Genomic DNA, 20,111 nt, shown 5'->3' on the forward strand with positions numbered 1-20,111 from the left:
ATTCACCCCGGAAACTCAACTTCAGAAAGCTTTTCTGTGCCAGTTTTCCCATGGATATGTCACGTTGGGTTGTGTTTGTCACCGCGCAGCTCCTGCTGTGCTGTGTTAGCTGCAAGTCACATAACACAATGTGGCTGATCCATGACGTGAGATGTCACTGCCCGGCACATCAGCTGTGACAAACCCCTGTGCCTCATCTCCACAGACACACACGGGCCCCTTGCTTCCAACCCACAAGCAGGTGCTGGCACAGCCACTATCAAAGCTGAAGGAACTTCTTTGTGACTTACGAAAATAACTAAAAAAAGTTAAAATACTTCCGTAACATCGTGATTCTAAACTGAAAAACTTTCCCTGCACTGTTCCCATTAGAGACATGGTTTTCCCCTCCATGCATCAAGATACTCAGAAATGTTTTATCAAACACTTTTTTTTCTAATATTTTTTATTTTTACCAGTCTGACAATAGCTTACCTTTTAATTAAAAGCAGCACTGAAAAATGTAGCAACTTGAAATGAAACAACCAGAAACTAAACTCCTTCATTAGCACAAAACATACACATTTGAGTTCACAGTCTGACAGCATTAATGGATAAAGACACAGGATTGAGACTGAAATTTTAAACCAGTTTCATATGTTAGATCCTGTCACATCAGTTTGTCTGCCTCAGATGTTCTTTGGATACTCCCAAATGTTCTCTCTGGATGCCACTGGAGCAATTTTACTGGGAGATTCTACACTAAAAAGTCTAATTTTGCTGTGAACTATTTATGCCTTAGCAGAATTTTCAACATGAAATCTTCTAAGATTTGAGACTAAAAATTAATCCCACTTTAATAAAAAAGTAACTCAGATTTATTTTCTTAGCTGCTTTCTAAGCCTTTGAGATACATTTATACCAATCTCTAAGTTTCAGGCATGACAACATGAAGATTTTTGTTTAAATGAGATTCTTACATACTCACAACACTTCAGGACCTTGGACCTTAAGGAGGCTACATTATAAAATCACAACACGTAGCCACACTGCTTTGAAAAATATGTGTACTCTAAAGTGATGCTTTCCACATAATGTCTCTAAATCCCTCTTTTGCAACAGCTCATTTTACACTGAACAATTCAACCTGCATTCTGTACAACAAATGTGTAGTTCTGAGAAACCTGAGAGAAATAGTTGCCAAGCACTTCACATAAATCTAAAGTTAATACTAATCTAAAAAGAAACTGTCTTGTTGAATTTGAAAATAAAACAAGATTTTTACACTCTGCTGCTAAATTTTGCTTCTCTTCAGCTATCCACAGATACCAGGGATTAGAGATTAAAATGTTTCAGATTAAAATATTTTTGGAGCTCCCTTGTTACATGATTATCATTCAGCTGCGGGTATAGGAATACTTACTGGAAAATGTATTTCTTTGCTGCTTAGTTTGAATTGCATTCTGTCAGAACATGTCAAGAGGAGCTAATTTCAAATCTAGCATGTAGAGTGGATACAAACCACCCTTCTGCAGACAAAACAAGCAGTTTCTGGAAGCTGTCAGACTGATCACACTAGAACTTTATTTGATCACCTCAGAAATTCACTTTTCTATGTTGAAAAGGAATTCTATGTTTTCTAAAAGGTGGCTACGCTGCTGTCCACAACACAGGCCTGTCAACACAGACTCTGCACTTTTTTTTGACCATTAACACACACAATGAAATACTCAAACACTTAATCTGAAGCTGCAAAACAGAAGATTTAATTCCTGATGTGAAGCACCTGGATCCTTTCTAGAAGTGTCTGGGAAAGTGAGAGTTTTCTGCTCCATTTCAAGCTCTCTCCTAATCCATGAGATAGGTACATTCCTACACTACTGTCACTTGCACAAGCCTGTGCTCCTGGAATAAACACATCTCTTGATTTAGAGACTCTTAACAGTCCAGAGTCTAAAAAACAAATCTCTGGAATAAAGGATGACTTTTATTAAGAATTTCATATTCTGAAGGAAACTATACATTAATCTGATATTGGCATAACTTCCTGGTTTGTTATCTATATTTAACTCAGACCTAATATTGGTCTCTCATCTTTTCAGTGCTGCTACACTCAGCAGCCCCCAGTGAAGAATGAACTTCATGTACTTCTCCTCATGGCTGGTTCCCTTTCTTCAGCATAAAGACCTTCTCCGTAATATTTGTTAGCTCTCCTCACAGACCAAGGCCATCCAAACACAAGGAGTATCAGCAAAACCCACTGCAACCAGAAAAATCAATTTTTTTTTTTCTCTGTTGTATTATGCAGCTCCAGATTGCACGCTCTCCTAAAGCCCTTTTACTGCTATTTTTAGGACTTTGTGGACAACTGGCACGATCAGCTCAACAGCTCTCTCAGTAGCATTAAAAAACCCTTGACTTTGTGACACTGTTTTCTTATTTGGGACTAATCCCATCTCTTCTTGCTCTTTCTCATTCTAGCTCTTCGTTCCAAGTGACAGAAGAAGGGCAGTTCTGTCAAAAAGCTTTTGAGTAGTTAATGCTCAGGTATTTCTAAGTAACAGGGTAAGACACTGAGCAGAAACCAAATGCCAGATCCCAGCACTCCTGAACACTGAGGGATTCTGGAAACAGCCTCCTGAAAGTCACAGTGCCTGCTGGAATACCTTGGTGTTCAGAATGAAGCCAGTGATGTGGGTCACTGAAACAGAAATAATGAGAACTACTACCTGCTGCCCACCCCACCAATTTTACTTATTTATATAAGGTTTAGGAGGCATTAACAGCAAAGAAAAGCAGTGAACTAGTAAGGACATGGTGCTTGTTTTTTACTGCTTTCCTTTACAACTCTGTTGTTCCCTGTCTGATTTCTGAGGACCTCTCTCTCAGGAATAAAGCAGCCTTGCTTGATTTGTGTATCACACTTTTGTTTTTTGATCAGAGATTTTGGAGGGTTTTTTTCCCCTTTTTGTTATATTTTCTTCTGTGTTTTCACTACAAAAACTGCCATCTGAGCCTGACAAGGGTTAATTGCCTGGCAACTCTGCTTGCGAGACATGCTCGTGCCAGAGAGACATGATATCAGGAAAGAAGAGCTGTGGAGAGCTAATCTGAACAAGCATCCTAGGAGCCCCTCCACATATCTAATTTATTTTTAGGAAAGTAAGAAGGGGTCTCAGGCAGGCAGAATGCTGTGCAGGTCTCTACTGCTGCTGCTTAAATACTGCCATTAACATTGCTTTTATTGTTTGGAACACATTCACTATTTTAGAAAAGCACCTTATGAAGTTCCATTAATACTCATCACTTCACTGTGCTCCAGCAAATGGTTTAAAAAGTCATTGTTTATATGCCTGCATGTGATATACAGGAAGAAGAGCAAGGAAGAGGAAAACAACTTCAGAGATTCTGTCACCAACTCCACATTTTACTATTCAGGATCAAAAGCACGGGCAGCAAATGAGAAAGGCTCCCAGGTAAAGAGATTATTAACTTAAAGAATGGACAGGGAGACTGAAGAGAGAGTATAGCACAGATGAGGGAATTTACAGCTCCCTACTCATCACTGCATCTGTACTGTAAACTTTTCCTTGATTATCCTATAGCTATTTCTGACCTGTTTGATGCTCTGGCAAGGGGATTGGGAAATGCAATCACTGAAAAATGTTTTGGATGTACTGATGTGTAATATTCTACTGCTAATTGTTACTCTGATGCTGAAAAGATTAATAGATTAATTTAGCAAGGATTTTTTTTTAAATCAGTGGCATATAAAGGATTGTGTCCAGCCTGGAAACTCTCAAAAATAGAAGAGCTTGCAAATGTTGGAGATAAAGCTTCTGTAAATACAGCCCCTGTGTTTTATCAGGGATACTGTGCCTTAAATCACTTTAAATACCTCAGTACTCTAATGAAAATGAGGATGCCTTAATTTCCCTGTTGCTTGGACAGGAATTCAGCAGCTGCTGAGCCCTCCAACCAACAAACAGGACAAGGACTGCCATTCGTACACAGGGCCTGACATGTGCCATGGATTAGTTTCACACAGGTTCCTCTTCTCAACTCTTCAGGGATAAGAATTTGTCCCCATCCAACACAATCATGCCCTTTGATCACCTGTACACAGCCATTTTATTATTTTAATTTAAATTAGATGCTTTCCATTAACATGGTCAAAAATAGCAGCTCTTAGGGTGCAAGGAAATCTGTATGTCCACTTTTCAGCCAGGCTTCTGCCGCAGTCAGAGTGATGTGGCAAGTGAGTTGATGCAGCTGTGCACATAATGGGGACTAATGTTTTCCCCAATTCTCCCCAGGATAAAACTCCTCATTCTGCACCATCATATGAAAGGGAGAGATGAGAGAAAGGGAGACAAATGCACCCTACCTAATAGGGCTGCTTAGGGTAGTCATTGAAAATGAAGTTCAAGTCAACAATTTGCCTGAAGTAGAATCAGAAATATCACACAGATGAGTTTTATGGGTCTTTTTACTGTTCTAGGGCCTTTTTCTTTCTTCTTTCCTTCAGATGTCTTCCTTTTCTTTTTTCCACTATATTTTTATCTGGAGTGAAGAAAGCTTTCCTACTAAAACTAGGTAATGCCATCATCAGTTTTGACTGGGACAGGGAAATCTACAACCAGCTCCCCATAGTTTGCTTATTTCTCCTAGTAACATAGCTGATGGTGTGTCTGAATTAAAATGTCCATTTCCAAAGGCTCTTATTCTTTATTTTTACCCTGGTCTCACATGGACTTGGTAAGAAAGTCAACAGTGACTCTGTAGTTCCCTGACTTTCCCTGGATGAGAATGGAGCAAGCACACCCTGCTGCCTTTCTATCCTTCACATACTATAACCAGGATGCCAGATACAGCTGGTGCACCTGACAACAACTGTAGCTCCATCAGCAGACACTCCTCAAAAACAGAAGTAGTTCTTCTGGAGAGACTCCAGCCACCTTAAAGCCAATCTGTACAAGCACTAAACTTTCAAAGCCCATTTAATTGGTGCCTATAGGTGACATGAAGAAAATTCCATCAGAAGTGTACACTTTGGTGACGAGATAATGTGAAACTAAAGCACCCTCTTCAGTTAAAGATTCAGATCAGTATTTGTCTGAATATCGTAGCTGAGGAGAAACTGACTGTGTATATCCAGCTGCTTAGTGCTGTTTCTGGCTTGTCTGAAACACATTTCCTTTCCTTGTCACAACTCCCAGGTGCTACTGCTGAGCATCACTGCCAGAAGTATTTGAATAGAACAACAAAAAAAAATTGATTTGGACAATATGTGTGCTCCTGTCATTGATGGAGACACAACTGTGAGTAGGGTTAGGGCTGAGGTCACAACAAGGTTAAAAGAAAAGTGCCCATGAATTCTCTCCTGTCACATTTCACACTGAATTGCTCCTGTTTTACAGCAGATGCTACAGACAATACACTGTGCTCCATTAAATATGGGGAATCGTTTAGCTACATTTACAAGCTACATTGAAAATTCACTCCAGAATTACTGTGCTTGAAAGGTTACATGGAAAGGGCTAGAACATTGCAGCATGCAGGCACTAGATGCTATATTTATCCATGCCACATAAAAAGCAAGAAACAAAGGCAGGAATGCACAGGGCCCTGACCATTTACAAGTGAGGGTGAAGTTGTTGTCTTTATGCAAGGGTATAAAGCACCTGATCTGAAGCCTGTGAAGACTGGAGCTATCAGGTGAGAGTCCTGGTAGCATGGTAAAGGTCACAGCTCAGATAAACACAGTGTCTACAACATTGCTTTATTTTATCTTGTGCATGGCCCTGTTCAAGAAAAAGGCTTGCAGTGAATCACAAGATGGGCTGGGAAGTTATTCTGCCTGGTCCTTATCTGCACCTCTGCCTGCTCTCTCCTCCTACTTGGGAGCCTGCAACCACCTTGAATACCCAACAGGGCAGCATGCAAGCATTTACATGATCAAAGGCAAAATGTGCTTAAGACAGACTTTGGAAATCCAGCACAATTTGGCAAACTTCAAAGATAGTTGCCTTTCAAAAGGGTTGTGGAGGAGGCCTTGGTAAATTTGAATGGTATGATTAGCATACCGGCTGTTTTTAAAACTGCTCAAGAAGAAGCTGTGTTAAAATCCATTTCCGCAAGACACACGCATTTTTCTTTTGGACAGGCTCCACTAGCTCTGTTTCTTAAATCAGTTTTTCTGGCATGGGTTTCTTCTTGGAAGAATGTACGACACCAGCTCAGTTTCCTAACCAAAACTTGACAGAATGTGTGCAGCACAGCATAATGGCATCTCTACTTCATGGCTTCCTAAAAGTTACAGTACAGAACCCTTGGAAGTGAATTTGACTATTCCAGGTCACATCTGCTGAAAGGCGAGCAAGATGACAGGAGATGCCAGGGTAGTCTGTCCAGCACAGTGTTCAAACACTGGTGAGGGCCACTGATAAAAGCCTTGCCAAAACAGGAGTTGCCAAGGTCTTAGAGGAGTTTCAGGGATGTTTTCAAGTCTTACTAGATTTAAAGGATGATCCTTGGCAAACTCCCCCTGATGCTTCTCAGCATTTCTAGAGCCAACAGTTGTTCCATCTGCTGCTGAGGCTGACTTTGAAGAATCCTTGCAAAGAGCAGCACACTAACTTTAACACTACACAAGACAAGAAAAAACCACAGCTTTTCAGAAGTGACCTAGATGTTTGCCAGTAGCTTGACACACTCTCAGGTAAGGCTGTCTCCTTGTCTCCAAACACTTGAGTGTATTACCAAAGCAGTGCCAGTGTAAACTGTGGGCTGAAAATAGAGATTCAGTAAACAGCATCTATTGAAAGCTATTCTGAGGCATTAACTATTCATCTGTGGAGGTCTGACGTACAGTAAGAGCGAGAAAGATCACCACAAACTAACTTCAGGAACCGAATTGCTAATGGGGATTTAAAAAAAATAAATTTAAAAAATGTCTGTGAAACTCAAGACATATTGCCTGATGACAGTTAGAAAAATTACGTATAAAAAACATCAGCAAAGAAAATAAACTTTTGGAGCTGTTGAACACAAACAAGCTTGGAAAAAGCAAAGAAGGGTCCACACAGACACAAACGAAGGTGTTTAGTTCCAACACACAAGCTTCAGTTTCTGCCATTGTAATGGATTTGCCAATGTGTTTTCTGAGCCAGGCCACTGCACTATTGTGTAAGCTTTATTCTAATTACTGTAGGCTCGATAAAGGTTTCTTTATCATTTAGTATTATAAATAATTGTGCTTCCAGGCTGGGGTTCAAAGCTCAGAACAGCACCTGCACAACAGCTCAGGCAGGTCGGGTGACCTTTCTCCAATTCCCATCTCTCTGGTGCTGAGGACAGACAAAGTGATATGTCTGTCATACGCCATTACCATTAGAACAGAATCTTGTTCTTTTATTACAACTGAACTCTGCCGGATTTCTCAGCAGGAATGCTAAGTGAAATCAATGTCTTGGATTTCCAGGCTGAGCTTGGAGGTCACAGCCACTCTATCATTTCTCAGCATTATCCCTTCCCTTTCTCTCGCGCTCTCTCAGAGCCTCCAACTGGCACACAGCAGATTGAAAACAGCATGCAGCACAGGACTTACTCTGCACAATTTTACAGCCTTTTGGAGCCCCCTTCCTTTCCTTTTGGCCCACTTTATTAGTTTATTTTTTTTCCCCCACTTTGCAAAATAAGTTCTGTTTGTCTCCTACAGAACTGCAAGCCAAAGGCACTAGAACACCTAAAAATATGAAAAAGCAATAAAACAAAGGAGAGAATAGAGCTGATCTTGACAGCTGCCAGTTGAAATTGGTTATGCTCAATGCTATCAGCAGATATGGCAGGCCTTGTAATCCTGCAACTGCCACAAAATACACACTGTGCCCCTTAGATCTCATCAGAAATTCTCCTGCTGCACAGAAGAAGCAAAATCAACACTGAGATTTTAAGTGTAGATCTACAAGCTGCCAGCCACACACAAGACCCCCCTTGTAAAATGCACAAACTTGGTAACTAAACACTTTTCAAAAAACCCAAAACCCAACAATCTACCATCAAGTACAATCACAGCTTTGTGATTTCTTGCTTTAAGAGAAGAGACCAAGCCAAGGAAAAGCCACAGGAAGTCAGAAAGTCTACAGTAAGGGGCGAGAGAAGAGACAACCTAGAGCTTGATTCATCAACACAGCAGCTACTGATTTCAAGCCATGTCTTTCATTCTTTGAACATGTATCTCACTCAGCTGACAATGGTATTATTTATTTGTCTGGTTATTTTTAATCTGTGCTTCTTTACTCTTAGGGCAAAAACAAGACACTACTGTCAATTCAAGGAATCTCTCCTGACGTGATAAAGGACATGGACAGCATGCTAGAGGGCACCAACAAAAAGGAAGGACACATTTTTATCAAGCTCTCACTGTCACCTAAATAGAACTTCTTTCTCCCTGCATTCCTTAGCTAAATTCTTCCTAGTCGTTTTTGCAACAACATCCCCCCATTTCAAGGAGACATCCTGGGAACAAAGCTTCCTGCAAGCGAGAGGCACGGGCCTGGTACAGTACCTTGCTTTTGGGTGGAGGGCTGTTTGTGCTCTTGTCTGTGTGGATGCTGGTAGGGGACACGGCAGCACCAAGGTTCCCCTGGGGAATGCCAGGAATCTTGCCTCCCGGAGACACTTGCATCGCAGCAAGTTGGGCAGCATACAACTGCTGGAAAAACAGAACAAAAAAAAAAAAGAAAAGATTGGGGTGGGGGGGAAGACAGGAGAGAAATAATCAAGAAATAAATAATCTTCCCAGAACTTCTCCTACGGCAGATATTCTGCTTTCCTTCCAATGGGTATTTTTTATTTAGCAAATGTATGTTTCGAGAAAATGAACTGTCATCTTCATTCCTGTGACTCATTCCTCCAGGGATGAACGAGAGACATCACCCTGAGAAGTGTCCCAGCTTCCCTGTGTGTACAGGGATTCAGAACAGGGAACAGAAGTTAATCCCCATTGTTTACCTGAGCTACTGGACAATCCTTCCTTTCCTGAGATGACACAGGCATCAAAGCATTTCCACCAGTAATATGCATCAACCCCTGTGAAACACATATGCTACTGGTCCCTGTGCAACCATTTTATGTTTCTTTATTTTATTTGTTGTGTTTCCCCAGTTTTCCCAGGCTGTATGGTGTCTGGGATGGGGAATGTCAAAATTTTATTTAGTAATTATTGTAGGAGTCCACTCTCAGCTGGGTTGTGGGGAACCACTAGAGTCAACATAAATACAGACATATCAGTGGTAATGTACTCTCCATTAACCATTAGAAGCCCCAGTTAATTCTAAGAACCCTTTCTGTGATAGATCCAATCCAGACACAGAATGGAAATGTTTTTCTCTTCAAAACTACACCAGTAAGGCACTTTAAATACGTATTTTTATTATTAACAAGTAAATATTTATAATCACAGTCATCTGTTTAAAGTTAAGCACTACAGGAAGAGTTTAAGGGACAGGGGTCAAAAGCAGATAGGAAGTAGGCAAACTGGGAGTGCCTGGAAGCTTCCCTGACTTCCTAATAAAACCTGGAGGAAAATAAACGTGGTGAGCAAGAGAAGCAACAATTGTTCCTGCTTTGTGAACAGGGAGGAATTGCCAAATCAGGAGCCTAAGAGAGCAGGAATGTACTAACAAGGGTTTTCCCTCCTCAGCCCCAGCACCCTTTTCCAGGACTCATCCTAATTCTGTGATTCTGTTAGTGTTAAGTAGTGCTGTGCAGTGCATGTGTAACACTGAACGAAGATACTCCCTGCCTGCAGGTGCTAACAGAGCTTCTGAGATGCAATATGACAAGGGATAACATACAGAAATATGGAACTGGATGTGAAGAAACATGGTGGCTTCAATATGACTAAGTCTAAGAAGTCATGTTGGTAGTGCTTAGTTGTTTTGCTGTTGTTTCTCAGTTAATTTTATAAGCTTTATTTTCTTTCCTTCTACTGAAGGAAGATTGGAGGGCACAAAGAAATGCCAACCCAAACCAGCAAGTCTGAAAGAGGAGCATGATTATTCCACAAGGGTCTGTGCAAAAGGTGCAGAGACATTGCTAATATGAGCTCACACTGCATAAGCCCTTAACTTGATCAAATGGCTGTGAATCGTCCCATGATTACCTGCACAAACTCTGCCCTTTGCTGGTGCACAGTCCTAGCCCTTCCACACATTTAGAAGTAGTCCACTGCTCTTTTAAGTGTAATCAGACAAGTTCTTATTTCTTATTCATTCTATTCTTTTCAGCCTCCCTATTATTTTCAGTTTTTAATCCTTTTTATTTATTTTCCCTACTTCGATCACTGCTTGATCCTTATTTTTCCATACTTCTTCATCACCATTCCATTCTGCCTAGTCTCCCTCTCTTTCCCTATCATCCATTCATTCATCTGCTCTTTTATTTCCTCAAATTTATTTATTCATTTAACCCCAGTGAGTCCAAGCCAAACAGAGGCAAATCAGATAAAACCATCAAAAACAGTCCAGCCCCAAATAAGTCACAGATTCAAGTGCATGTATTTATCAGTTAAAGCTCATATCCACTCATTCTTTCTAAAGAAGTCCAAATTCTTTAGGGAGAAAGGAACAAGGTCTCTGTGAACTATGGAAGAACTACAGCAGGCAGTTCAGTGAAAACCAAGTCAACTTTATGTATGAATTAATTTATCAGAGGGGCAATGGTTGTTAAAGAAATAGGATACATGACTAGGGAACAGCTCAAATGGGACTCTGGGGGTGACAGAGCAGATCTAGGGAAAGCTTTTCCTTTTCTTTTGCTCCCTGGTGAAAAACTGGCAAAATAAATTTGGGCAACTATGGGAAAAAGACAAAAGTTAAATGGCCATTAGGCAGGGAAGGTTAAAGCTTGCTGCTAATCTATAGATTAGATATCAGAGGACATGTCTAGTGCACATAAAACATGGTAAAAATAACAGTCAGTCTGGACACTTGGCAGTCCTGATCCAACTGGAGATTCCTGATGGGCCATACAGTGCCTGCTGAGGACTGAACTTCACAGAAATTTCTTGTGGGGGAAGACTTTTCCAAATGAATCTGTATCCAAAGGTGATTCAGTTGAGTCCAGGAAATAAACTACATGAAATACATACACAACATGATGTCCAATAATCTGCACATCTTACACATTCCAGTGGTCTTTGAGCAATGGCTAGAAGCCGATTCTTCCTGACAGTACTGTCATCAGCCACCTTTCTGACAATGTGTGCAAGGACTAAATAAGCACTGGGAATTAATTTCTCTATGCAACAGCCCAGAAGAAAGCCTTATTTTCAGGTGAAAAAATGGAATATATAGAATTTCAAATGTATGCCTTATTTTTACTTCAGGGACAGACATACCTGAAGAGAATGAAACATACAGTATGGTGTGGAGTAACCTGGAAGGAGGGATGAAAGAAAATCTATAAAGCCTTCATTCATGCTTTTTAAAACCTTCTGTCCTGTTATCAGATTCAACATCTCACCTCAATTTGATTTATTTTGAGAATTAAAAGCAAACATTAAGTAAAATTTTTTAAAAGGTCCCTTCTCAGAGTCCTCTCTTAAAAGTCTCTGTCTGCAACACAAACCAACTATTGTATAGAAAAAGCAGTACTAAGCCCAGCTCTAAAAGGAAAAGCATGTGTTTATGAAATTGCAAGGGTCTGAAACCTATTTAACCAGTAAGATTACTCCTATATCATTCTACTATTTCAAAAAATGGAAAGAAATACACAACACACAGCACATTTCTTCAACTTTCACTGTTTTTGAGCTTTTGCATTATTGAACTTGTCTATTTGTATTTAGGTGTTTCAGGACATGATGATCCCTAGCTTATACCCAAGGAAAGGGCAATGGTGTGACCAAGTGCTGTGAAACAAGATGGCTAAATGACAATAATTTGTGTATTCATTTAACAGACAAACTGAACTCCAACAAAAGAACATGCTTCCTACTTTCCCACTGGCTTCAGATTTGTAGAAATATTCAACTATCATCTAAAATGTACCCTTATATCCTACACAGCAAATGGAACCAAGACCTCAAAAAGTGCAAGGAAAATGATGTTATTCTGTATCACTCCTGTAATACACTGGGTTTGAGCCACTTAATTTTTACCCCAAACAGAGCCTGGCTAAGCCATTTCCAGCACCATCAGCTAACCTAAAGACTCAATGTCAAATTCTAGCACTCCAGGAGGTCGTTTTGCTGCGCTGGCCTTTTTATCTGTAGGGTCTTGACTGCTTTATTGTGATCGAGGCATGCAGTTGCAATCAGGGAAGCACTACTGCTTTAGGAAGTTTTATTTTTGCTATTCATAATAAATAAGGATAATATTCCGGATTTAAAAAGATACATAATACTCCTTCAAGAAGGCAAAATTTGGCTTCTGAGTAAGCAATTAAAAAGTAACATCTAATGTTTGTTTAAAACTAAATGATTATGTTTCATCTCCCCTGCCCATGTGCAATATTGCATGTTTTGTTAATCTTTTCTCATTAACCTCTTATGAAAATCTGTAAGGAAGCACAATCATCAGAACAAAAGCACAATTTGATACACTTTAAAATAAGCAGGCGGTACCGTTAATTTTTTTAATGCTGCCCCTCTATTCTTAAGGTATTAAACAGAAAATCCCCTTTCTCCCTAGGTCACCACCTAAACCATTTAAAATTCTTCCAACATATTAAGCAGAAATATTCAGCTGAACTCTCTAAATGGACTAGTTCTAAGAGCTCTTGGCTTGATGACTCTGTAGTACATCAACAGCAAAGCCTTAAGGTTAGGCCAGCTTTGCGAACGTTCCCCTTGGGCATTGTTGTTACACGTTAACAATGCTCATTACTGCTTGGAGGGTACACTAAAAATGAATTCTTGTTCTATTAATACAGAAAATGAGAATGAGATTTAATAGCAATTTTAAAAAGGGTTGAAAAAAGTGCTAGCAATTACACAGGCAGAAATAGTTGATTCAAGCACCTATAGGCATTTGGATTACAGTATTATCTCTTATTAAAATATTTTTATTAGAGAACAGTGGAGATTAAGAGCTGTTAATAAAAAAAACACAGAGAGAGACAGGTGGTAGTGGGAACTGAATCAGTTGCTGCAATAAATTCGTTTCTGATAAAGTGGTTTTTCAGTGAAGATACCACAGCGATGAATTTACAAACCACTGTGCCTGAGTGTTTGAACTGTTGACTGATCTACCACTTCAATTTCTTTGTCATTCTGAGACCCATCATTAAAAATATACACATGAATGGCCTTGTTCCTTGTTTTTTGTTTTTGCATAATCAGGGGTGGGGGGGAGGGAAATGCTATAAAATGAGACTCAGAATACATGAATTTAATTTTTCTTTACCTCAACATTTATGCTTACATAAAGCATGAAAAGAAATCAAAGAAAACTTTGATTAAGGCAAAAAGAATTTTGCGATTTTGCCTAATTTTGAATCTTTTCAGGTGTTTTTTCAGTAAGAAAAAGAATTCACTGAAAACAAACATTTTATATACATCCTACTGTTACACAGGTTTTTTAAACTACTGGCAAAATAGATAAAAGCTACAGAAATTAGAATTAAAGCTGCACTCATTAGTGATTGGTAGCAATGCTTGCTAGATATTCCACAAAAAAAGTTCTTCATTTACATATTTGAAATGCCAGATTTTATTTTTGTCTGAGTTTCCTTCAAAGATTGGTAGTCAAATATTTCAAAGGGACACACTAATTTGAACATTCAAACTTCAGCAAAGGCTTTTAAGTGCCCCTTGTTTGCATAAAATGGGAGATATTCGGAAAGCAAAGATAAAATTTGAACACAAAGACAGTAAGCTCCTTTAACAAACTTGCCCAAAGAACACATTGCAAGGTGAATTTGCTACCTTTCACTTTGGGATAATTTCAGATAATGACAATAGAGCTCAAGATCCTGAGATGCACTTAAAAGTTTTTTGGTTTATTTTGGGATTTATTTTGTTTTGTTTCACAGAATTCTGAACACAGTTGAGAATTATTACTGTTCTACCTAACATCTGCCTTTATCACAGCCAACTCCTACAGGAAATTGCCCTGCTCCCAGTGCTGAGGTATGCAGAGACTGTGGCAAAGGACCTTGTCTGGACTCATGTTTCCTTTATTCACCGAGCAAAAAATAGCAAGCTGCATGAATTCACCCCAAACCTGTGGACTTCAGGACTAGAAAAAACATGCCAGATGTTGAGAAGCTGCACTGCTCCTTCCCATGGCCTCAAAACCCAGCCAACTATTTGAAAACAACAGGAGTTCTGGCTATTCTCTGCATTTACCCTAAGAAAGAAGACGATGGGTAAGTAAATCACATATCAAGGGACAATAATAAATAATCAAAAGTTGAGACTGAGCTAGTTAATAGATAATTAATATAACTGCTTTTAATCAGAGAGAATTGGTGACACTTGGAGGAACTGCCTAGAGAAATTTTGATTCATGATGATTCAGTCAAGATCAGATGTGTTTCACGAAGGTGAACTTTAAACAAAATTTATTGTGCTCAGTAATATTTTACATCTTGTTTTGTCAGACTAGACAATATAATAGTCTCTCTAGCCTTAAAAAAACCTGAGACTTAGAAGGAAATACTGAGAAAAACAAGTTCTCATTAGAAAAACTGTGAAGCATTCACAAACAGAACAAGGCTCCATTTATACACAGGCACAGCCTTGGTAACCACCATCTCTCTCATATTAGAAAAACATCACTTTTAGAATCAGTAACCACAAGTCTCCACAAAATATGATTCTGGTAGCTGATCTCTAGGGTTCCAGGCCTGCAGCACTCATTCCTGAGAATAATCCCACTGTAGTCAACAAGCCTGCTCTGCCTGCGCCAGGATGAATGAATGCATTAGTTCTTTCCTCATTTGGAACTTCTCAGGTTGGACCAACTGGGGATCCTTGGCATCCAGAAGCAAGGCTGGAATCCAGGTCATTGAAAAACTCAATCAGCTTTAGGTTTAGTTCTGATGTAATAAAGACTTCCACTGCAGTACCTTCAAAACAATGCTTGCTTTGATTGTAGAACAGAAATGGTGAATAAAGTAAAACATGTACGTACAATTTATGGTAGCTCTGAGTTTTCTTAGAAACTGATGTAATTTTTATGGATAAGATACACATTTTAACTAAAGTACAACTCTATTTGTATTTCTAGAGCTCTTATGGGAAAGGCACGAACTGGAACACCCACAAATGGGAATAAATGCAATTCTCCTTGGAAAGCAGTCTTTAATTCTGCCAGTGGACAAATTCTGTTCAAGTATTAGCAAGGTGAGAACCAGCACCCACAACGTAACTGACAGCTCCTGATGACACAGGAAGACTGTAGGAAACTCATGATTAGAGCCTAGACCTCATGGCTCCTTTGTCCCATGCCTTAACAAGAAGACAATCCTTCTACAGGATGTAACTGTAGGAACTTATCAATAGACACTTCCTATCAGAGACTAATAAGATCTGTTAGTCTCTGTGATAAAATATCATTGCAAACTGTGTATTTCAGATTGTCTGCTCTTTACAAGTAAAGAGATTTTAACTGGAAAACTGCCCAAGTGGCCTACATATTCATACATACCATGTTCACACCATATGACACTAATTGAAATAGAGTGACTATATGGAATGCAATTGGAGAGGAAATTTGATAATGTCTTATGGAAAAAGCCTGTCGGATGAAATGCTGCAGATAAACAGTGTCCCCTTTGAGGAAAGTAATTAATATTGTATGTATTTTAAAATATTAAATAAAAAAATAAGCTGGCAACAATTTATTCCTATAGTTCGTTGTGCAGTACCAGAATATAATGTATTCTTGCTGCCACTAGTATTAATTATTTTTATGCCTATGGAATTTTTATGTTAGAAAGAATGGCAAAATAATTTTTTTAAAGTAAGGACATACTTTTGACATCGTATTCCTTATGGATTATACAGTAAAATGGCCAGTGGTAATGTAGAGGACTGACAAGCAACAGGCATGTGCAGCTTAAGAAGGGGTATTTGTTTTGTAAACTGCATTCCCTTTATCACCAACTATTCCATAATGCAGAATAGAGCTGACTGTTCTGTAATGAAGATGAAGTGTTTGAATGAAGGTTCCACATGGAGACTGCTCCTCCAGTACAGCTTTGGCAAATTAGAAGCCTGAAGTCAGTAAAGTGGCCCAGACATTTTACTCCATAGGAAAAACCTCACTACTGCCTATTTGTTTACCACAAGTATGCTTCCCAAGAGCTTTATTTTTTTATACATATATCCAGATTTTTGGCAACTAGCTCAGAGCACCTGACTTCAGAAAGTATAATTTTTCATTTGAGAGACCAAAATTCTATGAGCGGCCGTTTCACAAAATACCTATTTCATATTGCATTGCTTTACTTGACTGGTACTGTATATAATCATTCACTGTTATCCATTAAGTGACCAGAGTAGTTAACAAGCAAGCACTGCCAGCAGAATTACTGTAAATAAGGTTCTATATATTTCAGATTGCCGAGCTATAATTAAGGCATTTCACTATTTTACACACATTTCCTTAAGCAACTCTTTCTCCAGTTTTTATTTATAGATTTTCTGTTTGCATTTTAAGTTGTTGTATTCAACAGGGAATTAAGTCAGGGAAAATCTGTGCCTGCTTTAGGACTGATACTGAATTAATTACTTCAAATCTGAATACTCTGTGTCTCCTGAAGTTAAGAGCAGAGCTCGTAGTAGAGAGATTAAGGTCAACTGCATTTCTTATTTTGAGAACATGGATTTGCTGACTTGAATGCTGATATGATATCAGGTTCTTATATATTGATGATTTTAAGATTCCTTGGTGACTTGTCCCTCTTCTTCAGTCATGAAGTAGTGAAATAGGTATTCTGCAGTACATGTGCACCACAGCACTCAGCCTGCTCTAGAAACTTTCTTGATAAGCTGCAATAAGAAGTGAGTCCTACAATACTGAAGTCTCTCTTTAAAGCAGTAAAGAGATGATAATCACCTACCAGAAGCAACAATGCCACATTGCCAAATTAACTTGTTGGAGGGGAAAAGAAACAGATGTAAAAACTTACACTTGGATATTTTTTCGCCCCCCTGTAGTTGTATCTTCATATGTTAACTACGATATCAAACAGTCAAATGAGAAACATTTCCTTTGCTGTCAGTTTCCTTTTTAACATTATGAGTATTTTTTAACCTGAAGTGTCCTACAATTGTATCCGTTGTCCTTGGAGGGATAAATTAACGTTGTTCCTCATTTATCTGACACATACAGGAGTTCAGTGACATCTACTCAGCTCACTCAAAAACTTAATTTGCTCTTTGAACTGAGTTGTATTACATGGTCAAAGGGTCTGGATAAAAATGCAGGAGGTAGAGAGTGACAAACTCTCAGTCCATCATAAATAAGGCTGCTCTCTTCCAGCTTGGGTAGAGAGGAAAGAATGTGATGTTTGTGCCTTAAAGGGGAGCTAAGGACTGTGTTTGAGCCTCTTCCATCATGCCAAGCTTCCCTGGAAAGGACACATGAAGGAGGAAGTACAGATAGAAAAAGAATATTGAAAGGCAGAGGCCAATGATGGATACACCATCCAAGCTGGAGAAGAAAATGGACTTGCTCCAAGAGCTAAACTAAACCAAACTGATTTCTAGAAATAGTTCTGAAGAGTTTTATTTTTCTGTTTCCCTTTTTTCTTAGCAAGGAACACTAGTAGAAAGTGACATGGCATCTTTATTCAGTTGTGTACATTATTTTATTTTATTTTATTTTATTTTATTTTATTTTATTTTATTTTATTTTATTTTATTTTATTTTATTTTTGGAGGTGGAGAAAGTAGAGCAAAGTTATTATTCTGGGGGAGAAGAATGTCAGTCCTACAGTGTTACCTTTCCAGTTTATAAGTTTCTGTGCCACAAAAAATTTTCAAATAGGTTCAACTAAATTTACCTCACATTTAATTTTTTCATGTTAATGTTTCATGTTAATAATAATTTCATGTTAATTTCATGTTCACATTTATTTTTTTCATGTTCATTGCTTTAAAATCTCCTTCCACAAGTCCTCAAGAAAGCCATTGAACTAGAATATTTTAAGCCTCACTGTATCAGCAAAAATCTATGTTCCAAACCAGAAATCAGCTGAGTTTCACTATGGTCAGACCTCTAATGTTCTCAACACAGAGTCCTATCAACTTAAAACTCATGTGAGTGCCTAAATTCAAATTAGCCCCATTGTGAGAAGCTGGATAACTTGGGTACTTAAAACCACAAATGCATGTTTGTTTAATTGGGATGCTTGAGCCTGGGGGAGGACAGGCTACAAAGAGGAAATGTTGGAGCATGTAGAGAGGAGTGCCATTATTTGATAAGGGAATTGCTGAGGGAGAAGAAAGCACTCCATTAACGCCATAATTTTGGAGTTTGCTTCATTGTAGGAAAGTCCCTCTTTAACAAAATGAAATAACAGAAACATCTCGATAGCTGTTCAATCTTTTTATTCTTCGATTTTATTTTAAAATGGGTGTGGTCTGCAAAACTCCCCCTCCAATGGAGCCCATAAAACTCTGGAGAGCCTGAAACCTCCGTGAAGCTTTGGCAAACTTCTCAGGAAATAACATAAGAAGCTGTTTTCTGGTTCATCTCACTATTTCCATGCTTACACTGATGTAATGGGAAAAGTGACACTTTGCATATTCCATTAGGACACGTACAGAAGTTTAGTCTTTAATTCTTAGAGAATTTGTTCCCTCCAAGTGGTCTCTGAAAACATCTGAAATCCCTCAGGATTCAGTTTCTGACTCCCACTACAAGAAACCGCAGACAGTAAGGTCCAGTCACGCTGCGTGGCCCAACTGCAACCATGCACAAAAAGCCTGGAACTCACTGCAATATTCCCCTTTTGGCACATGCTGTACTTGAGGTTAAGGAGCTGCAAGCACAATAACGTGACTGAAAGTCAAAGGGAATTATATCTGTACCTTTCATGTCCCTCTCGTGCTCTGCATCACTCAAGCACAACAGGATCTATGAGATGAACTTTGGAACTTTATATGGCTGCTTCTGGTTTCACCAACCTGTGTGGATAACCAGGAACTGCTGGAACCTCATGTTCCCATAACGAGCAGGAAGCTTTGTCTTTAGTGTAAATCCAACCATGGGAAATGCAGCCTTCTCCACATTTCTCCGCTGCCATCCTAGTGCAAGACGCTAAGTCCCACATTGCTTCATCTTATCTGGGCTACCCTAAGGAAGTGCCCACTCTCTACTTCTTCAACTTCTTCAACATTTTTCTCTTAAGACTAGACAAAAGTGAATGCACAAATAAATCCCCCTGGATTCTGATTATTGAGGCAAAAAGAATGCCCTCCACTGGCAACAGGGCCACAAACTCTAAATAATCTCTTAAAGCATTCCACATAGCCACACATTCCACAGTAACTATATTAACACTGATTAACTAGCAACAAGCTCTATAATCCGTTAGTACACCTGATCAATCCATGATTATTTATTAAATTTGGTTCCCATAACTTTTTTAGAGGGACTGAGCAAACTGGGGAAAAAAAAAAAAAAAAAGAAAATAGACTTCTGAGTGAAAACAGTGGTTTTTGAAAAGTGTCCTCCATACCAATTTCCAGTATGGAATTTTCCTTAACAGAAAGATGTACAAAAGCATGAAATACTGAAATTATCTCAGGAGACATTTCTCAATTGTCATTAATATGGCTAGGTTATAAAAATAGCTAATCAATACCTTTAAATTGTTCATCTGAAAATCTGGATTAGGAGGAAAAACCCCAGAAGTTTTCAGGTTTTATAATGAAATATCAATACATGAAACTCTTCTTAAACCATAAAAAATGAGTAAAAATTGATGTAAAAGCACATTTTAAATTGCTTCTGGCTGAGTAGTTGTCTACAAAGCCGAAGGAGTGGGAGCACCAAAGAGTTTGTAATGGAAACAGCAAGAAGCTTTTTACTGTAGTCACATTAACAAGAGCTGCTATCATGAAGTAATAACATTATCCAGAAGTCTTTGTTTATTACCACATTCCCAAT

The 20,111-nt window shown here is 38.8% G+C and overlaps 1 protein-coding gene across 20 annotated transcripts in view; it reads right to left on the minus strand.

The window, feature by feature from the left end:
• Positions 1-20,111, minus strand: part of SOX5 (SRY-box transcription factor 5) — a 295,218-nt gene that overhangs the window by 43,977 nt on the left and 231,130 nt on the right. For 15 of the 20 annotated variants that reach the window (XM_086885461.1, XM_086885460.1, XM_086885454.1 and 12 more), the window contains one exon: positions 8,549-8,695. The exons of the other annotated variants lie outside the window; for them this stretch is intronic. In XM_086885461.1, the coding sequence (XP_086741587.1) occupies positions 8,549-8,695 (147 nt within the window). The remainder of the gene's footprint in view (positions 1-8,548; positions 8,696-20,111) is intronic. 20 annotated transcript variants of the gene reach the window in all.

The sequence above is a fragment of the Cyanistes caeruleus genome, chromosome 4, assembly GCF_971803275.1.
Source record: "Cyanistes caeruleus chromosome 4, bCyaCae1.hap1.1, whole genome shotgun sequence".
NCBI lineage: Eukaryota > Metazoa > Chordata > Aves > Passeriformes > Paridae > Cyanistes > Cyanistes caeruleus.